Consider the following 7,154-nt stretch of genomic DNA (forward strand, 5'->3'; position numbering starts at 1 on the left):
TTGATTGGATGGGAATTTGAATGAATATTATATATATATATATATATATATATATATATATAATTTCATTTACACTTAAACAACTAATGGCTTATAAACTGTAACTTGTCCGAAGATTAACTAATTATTTTTATGCATCTCGATTATAAAGTTAAAGTTAAGTAACTCAATATTGGGTTAAATATGTTTTTAGTCCCTAAACTATTGGCCGTTTCTGGTTTTCGTCCCTCTTTCAAAGTAAGGTACAATTTGGTCCTCATTCTTTTCGAAACGTTCGTTTTAGTCCTCGAAATTTTGGTTTTAGTCCTCATTTGTTGCTAAATGAGGACCAAAATTTTAAACAGTGTTTAGTTTTCGAGGACTAAAACGAACGTTTCGAAAAGAATGAGGACCAAATTGTACCTTACTTTGAAAGAGGGACGAAAACCAGAAACGGCCAATAGTTTAGGGACTAAAAACATATTTAACCCCTCAATATTAGCCTAGATTTATCTTCTTTTATCAATTCTTCCTTTTTAAGCTAATCTTTGTTTTTAAATAAAAAAACACTTATATTTTTCGGAATGCTTCTTACTAACAACCTTATTTCCTCTTCTGACTATCTTTTTATTTAGGATCGCTTTTCAGTATTAGATTTTTATTTCTTCATCATTCCATAGACTTGTCTTTAAGGGTGTAATTTCACAAACATTAAATCTTCAATTTCAAAGGCCATATAGGATCTATTTTTGTCAACTAGTTGTTTCATTCTTTCTTGTGTTTTTTTCATGTGGAACTTGACCATCTTAAGTTCTTTCTCCCTCTTTTGTAGATTTATATCAACAAGTTCAATCTTGGATTCTCCTGGTAAATAGAGTAAGTAAGTTGGAGGTGTTTGTCCGTACATGATTTCATAGGAACACTGGCCTTAATAGTGTTGTGATATTTAGAGTTATACCATCATTTAGCTAAGGGAAGTCATTTGGACTATTGTTTAGGATCATTTGAGCACATACACATCAGATATGTCTCAATACACATTTTTACTACCTTTGTCTGCTCAAATAATCTATTTGAGGATTGTAAGTAGTAGAAAGTTAAACTTGAATCCCTTGGTAAGCCATGAAGTCCTTCAAGAATTGACTGACAAAAATTGGATCCCTGTCACTTATTATTGAAGATGGATAACCATGAAGCTTAAAGACATTATTCATAAAACATTGAACTACATCAAAAGCAATATATGGGTGTTGTAATGTTATGAAATGAGCAACCTTGCTCAGCCTATCAATAACAACAAATATCACTTGTTTTCTAAAGGAATTGGGAAGACCCTCTATAAAGTCCATGGTAATTTGATGCCAAATCAAATCAGGGATTGGGAATGGTTGTAGTAACCCATGAGAGGCAGAATTATCATACTTACATTGTTGACAGACAATACATTAAAAGATAAACCTTTTAACATCCTTAAACAATCCTTTCTAGAACACCATTGTCTTGACTTTTTTATAAGTGGCATATCTACCTGAATGACCACCACAAGATGAAAAGTGTAACCAATCAAGTAATTTCCTTCTCAGTTCAGGATTTATATATACATATATATATATATATTATTTATATATGTATATATACATATACATACATGTATACATACATACATATATATATATATATATATGTGTGTGTGTGTGTGTATGTATATATATTGCGTATCTATTTATAAATAATAAGTAAGTAAATTTGGGTCTTGTATCATGGGCCAAATAGTATAGAATTTCCATTTGGACCTTGTATGATGGACCAAGTAGTGTAGGGTTTTTGTCAACTTGAGTTAACAAAGGTTAACATTTAATGTTGACCCAAGAGAGATGCATATTCTAGAGTTGACTACATGGACCGAAGTTTTGTCTTAGCTTGGAAAGCAATTTGGGAGAAAATTTTTGAGTGTCATCCTCTCAATGGAAAGAATTTTCAATAGGTAGTGGTCATGTTTCATTCTAGGAATGGAGAGGATTCTTCCATGTTAATGGCCATATGTCCTCTTCCTAATGGAAAAGATTTTGGCCTTAGTTTCCAAGCTAACTAAGTTGAGATTTTTAGATTTTTATTTCTATAAATTTGGAGACATCTTAAGCTTATAAATAGAGGTGTTTTCTCCCATGTAAATTCACTTTGAAATTAGTATTGCTATGATGTCAACTTATTGTTCCATCATACTTGTTTTTAAAGTCATGGTTAGAGCATTTCATGTGGTTTCATCTAGCCACCTTCCTTGAGAGTTGGCTTAACCTCTTTTAAGAGCCATCAAGTACCACCATACCTTCACTCCAAACACTAAATCGAGAGCTATCATCACTCATTCCCCATTTCTTGAGGGCATCTCATATTTATGGTCTCATCTTCATGTTTTGGATCATCCTAGATTAAGAAGGAGATTATCAAACCCATTGGTCACCTTCAAAATCACCATCCTTAACATCGTTGACAACCATGTGAACTTAGTTGAACCAACATACAAATGTGTCTTTGCATCAGTAGACATTGTCTCATACGCATGTGCTTGGGCAAAAACTTAAATGTTAACATCGCGAATCATCTCCTTTAATCGTGAGACAACATGTTCAGTTTGGGAGACAACAAGTTCAGTTGGGGAGATAGTTGAGAAGTCTATTAATTCGTCGTGTCATGTCGAAGGAAACCATCATAGATAAGATGTTCCCTAATTTTGTTTGCATTCAACTTTCTTTAGTCCAAACAATTGTCACAAAGATATCTAAATTTCACTTTATCACCATTTATACCCTCATTATGTTGTGCAAATTGTATAATTTTTTCAAGTCCTCTATCATATTTATCACTAAATGCATGGTGAATTAATCCAATATCGATCCATACGTATATATACTAAAATTGTGTGAATAATTTTAATAATCTACAAATGAATGAGGACCTCCCCTTTGTATTCAAGATGCGACTTTATCTCATTCAAGAAGATTCATTTTTTTAGTTTATTGCTAAATATCAATTTTAAACAACATATCTTAAAGTTCACAAAAATTTTCTCGCATTTTCCATTGGTCTTCAAGTTACACGAAATGAAAGTGATTATCAACCACAATCAAATATGCACTCAAAGATCAATACAAAATATAATTAACAAATATTCATGATTTTTAAGATATATATATATATATATATATATATATATATATATATATATATATACTAATAAACTATTAAAAAGATATTAATCTTCTTAAGTTGTCCAACCAAACAATCCAAAATTCAATACGTAATTAATAGTGTCTTCTCTTACATATGATTTTTTTTTAAATACAATTTTTTCATAAAACTTAGTGGTAGTAAATAATTTTCATACTACATCTCAAACAGGAAACTAAGGTTAACTCAATAACAATATCAGATAAACAAAATTTAAGCATATATAATTATGAATTATAGAAATAGAAATAATACAGCATATATCAAGCATTAAAAAATCATATTAAACATAAAAAATACTTTAGTATTAATATAAAGAAAATATTAAAAACATATTTATAAAAAATTAAAAAATCTTATGAACCTGAGAATGGAAAGCAAAATGGAATGTCAAGTCTTTCAAATGTTCGGAATGCTAAGTGAAAAAATGTGTGTAATGTAAATAACCTGACAAAAAATAGTTGCATTAGAAAGAAAAGTTTACGAAATAGAAAGAAAAAAATTACAAACGCTTTCGAAATAGGAAGAAAGGAAAGTTCATGTTAGGGATGTGAAAGGAAGGGAAGGGAGGAGAGTGAAGGAGTGGTAGGAGTGGTGGCTCACATTTGGCAACTAGGACAACAAAAAAGGAAGGGAAGGGAGAAAAGTGGTAACAAAAGCGATAGTGTGGTCGTGTTTGGCAATGAGGAATAGAGGATAGTGGAGGAGTGTGGGTCTTGCATTCGCAAAAATTAACCCTAATTGGATCTTTAGGGTTTTGGTTATTTTTAAAATCAATATCTATTCATTTTCAATTTTTCAAATAGCTAAAGCTTAAAGGGATGCTACATAAATAAAATATTTTAAAATGAAGTGAAAGTTATGAAATTTAATTGAACATTTAGGCACTAGTTCTTGGACAACCGAAGCTACTTCTCTTTTAGGCTTTGATTTTTGGAGAACCGAAGCCTAAAGCGTGCAACTAAAAAAGAATTATAAAGTATAATGTCAATTTTGAAATTAATAAGAACGTACATGCTTTGATTCCTAAACAATTGAAGTGTTTTTATTTATAAGTTTCGGTATTTAAGGGAATCAAAGCTTAAACGTTCCCAATAAATTTTAAAGTGTCATCGTATTTATATTAACTTTTGTTTTCTTTTAACTCAACGCATATTAGACGAAATTAAATGAGATTTTTACACTAGTGTGATAGGGGCTAAGCTATGATGGTGAGGAGAAAAAAATATTGGAGAGCATGCTAAAACTATTGTGTGGGGGTGCTAGTGAAAAAGATGAATATGAAAGTTGTTGTGATGATCATGTATGAATGAAAGAGAGGAAAGTTTCAAAAAGGCATCACATATGTTAAATATAACATGTTTATATCTGCGTGTCACTTAAAGTGAAGAATGTATTTTAATTATATCTAAAATATAAGAATGACTTTCATATAAACTTTAGAGGATAAATGAATTCTAATTTTACAAGTTTAAAATATTTATCTTATTTATATCAACCTAGCATACTAACTTGAAGATGAAGAATGTCTTTGAAAAATCCGAATTCATATTTCTTTTCTTTATATTGAGAGGATTCAAGCAAAGTGGATAGATTTCGGAATAAAAATGGAGGACAATGAACCTCAATGGCACATCTCTCTCGATCTAATTAGTAAAATTAACATTTACATGTACATAAATATTTTATTTCATTAGCATTTTCGACATGAGGTTATAGAAATTCTTAAATACTTTTGTCTTCTTTTTTCATCCAAAAATGATACACAAGTCCCTATGTATAGATCTATGTGGTAATAGTCACCAAAATAAAATATTTATTTTCAATGACCTATAAAAATAGTTTAGTTAATAAAATCTAAAGATTTAATATTTTCAATGCACCAAATATACAAAACTCCACGTCTCATATCTCGTGGACTTCATATTCTAATTTCCCAAAGCTAATTAGTGGCAAGCAAAAGGCATGCACTGTTCCTTCCACCTCTAAATGTCCTTCACCCATTTTCTCTTGTTTTTTTCTTCCACTCATATAAATTCACACCATTTCCTTGTAGAGTCAAATCAATACTTAAAACATTAATTTGGTGCCTTTTTTTTCCGGCTGGATAAGAGCAACAAACTGAAATCTTCCAATTTTTGCAATTGAAAATTTTGATATAAATAGAAAAATACCATTTATTAATCTCCTAATTTTACTATGTAAACAATACAAGTGTTTAAGAGATTTGGAATTTTTGCTACTATTTGCTTGAGCTCTAAAGTGTACAGAGCCAAAGCAAAAACCAAAGACTGACACATTCTCCTGCACAAAAATATCGGGGATGAAAGGAATATTCTATCAGCTAGCAGCAATAATTAACAGTATTCAAAATCCCATAGAAGATTTTATAGCACTCATTCTCTGAGGCCTTAAAATCTACAGAAAGTTTATGCATTTGCTCAAGGTGTTCCTGGTGTCTTTGGATCATGCCTGTTGTTTGCTCCAGTCCCTGGATAATCATTATTTTCAAAATCAATCCTTCTCTCCATAAACTCTTCTGCTAGATCAAACAAATCTTCTCCACTTCTCAATTCCTCAACACCCTGAAACCATAGACCCAGAAATTGTATTTTCAGTTATATTACAGACCCCTTTGCTGCATGCAGATACAGTACAGGAACATCAGAATATATCAAAAGGTAAAACTTGAAGACAGTATCATAGCATTGGTGTTAATTTTCAATCAGAATGGTTTTGTTTTGTCAATCACTTGTTTGAAAGTTAAAATCTGATTGAAAGGACTAGGATTAGATTAAGTTCAATCATAAGGGTCTAAATTATTATAACCTTATCTGATGAAATTTGGGCTGAGAGATTTTCTTTGTTTGGCAAAAACCTTCCTGCAATCAGTGAAATTTGCACATAGCATTAAAATGAATTATGAAAACAAGAGAAGAGATTTAGCATAGATTAATTATATGAAAAGTTTAATTTATATTCTTACTGGTTTGCACAGCAGCAGAAGACATAACAAAAGAAAGGGCCAGAAGAAGGATAAGGAGCAATTGCATAGGAGATTTGGGGTTCATGTTGAAGAAGAAGAAGAAGAGGGATCTGAAAGGTGACAAAGAAATGGTAAGAAAGAGAAAGTTGAAGAAGGTGAATTTTATGGAATACTTTGGAGATGGTGTTTATATGGAGAATGAGAACCCAAGTACCATTGCTTGATCCAAAGTCAACCTAAACTTTAACATTTTCATTAATTATTGATTCTTCCAAAGCATTTCAAAATGAAATATTGTGGATGTGTTTCAACTTTCATGTCCATGTACCACAATCAATGTGCCTTTCCCCACACATCACTGATCTATTTTGGATTTGTTTTTATTAGGTATTAAAAAATAATTTTGAAATCAAATAATATTTTTAAATTCGGTATAGCTTTAATGAGTAATTTTTATATAAAGTCAAAGTTCTTATAGTCTATTTTATACACAATGTAAAAATAGTGTAGGCTATTTTTTCTTCTTCTCATATGTTAGTGTACTATTATTACTTTGTACTTGAATAATGTATGTAAAACAATTGTATTCTTCTTAATTATTCTCTCAAGGAAAAAAATATATATATATAAAGGTCAAAGCTATTCCTATTGCTGTTAACATACGTCCATGAATAATAACTAATTTTAATTTAAATATTAAGAGGTTAATAATATATAATATAGTTAACTAATTTCTTTTAATTTTGTGTGAATTTTTTTTTAAATTGAGAGAGGAAAGGTATTTGTATTAATTATATGTGAAATTATAAAATAAGATTATAGGTTACAATTTTTATATTTATTTGATATATAGTATAGGAATAAAATATTTATAAAGGAATGAAATTTTATATTTTTTTAAGAAAAAAAATAAAAAAGAATAATATCAAATAAATGTAGAAATTATATGGGTGTGAAATTA

General features: G+C 29.9%; 1 protein-coding gene across 1 annotated transcript; it reads right to left on the reverse strand.

Moving 5' to 3' along the window:
• Positions 1–5,366: 5,366 nt before the first annotated feature.
• Positions 5,367–6,526, reverse strand: LOC124825824 (uncharacterized). Its single transcript, XM_047298537.2, has 3 exons — positions 6,194–6,526; positions 6,037–6,089; positions 5,367–5,792 (listed from the first exon to the last, which is right to left on the reverse strand). Exons 1-3 carry the CDS (start codon positions 6,276–6,278, stop codon positions 5,649–5,651), a joined length of 282 nt encoding a protein of 93 aa, XP_047154493.1. The 5' UTR covers positions 6,279–6,526; the 3' UTR covers positions 5,367–5,648.
• Positions 6,527–7,154: the final 628 nt, after the last annotated feature.

Source organism: Vigna umbellata, chromosome 5 (genome assembly GCF_029865625.1).
Source record: "Vigna umbellata cultivar VRB3 chromosome 5, Vumbellata_1.0, whole genome shotgun sequence".
Taxonomy (NCBI): Eukaryota; Viridiplantae; Streptophyta; class Magnoliopsida; order Fabales; family Fabaceae; genus Vigna; species Vigna umbellata.

Bases quoted from the DNA above. Each gene is read 5' to 3' on its own strand.
- LOC124825824 (XM_047298537.2), bottom strand. From the start codon at position 6,278: ATGAACCCCAAATCTCCTATGCAATTGCTCCTTATCCTTCTTCTGGCC. The intron at 6,090-6,193 runs GTAAGAATATAA...CACTGATTGCAG, and splicing joins TTCTGCTGCTGTGCAAACCA to GAAGGTTTTTGCCAAACAAA. The intron at 5,793-6,036 runs GTTATAATAATT...CTATGGTTTCAG, and splicing joins CCCAAATTTCATCAGATAAG to GGTGTTGAGGAATTGAGAAG.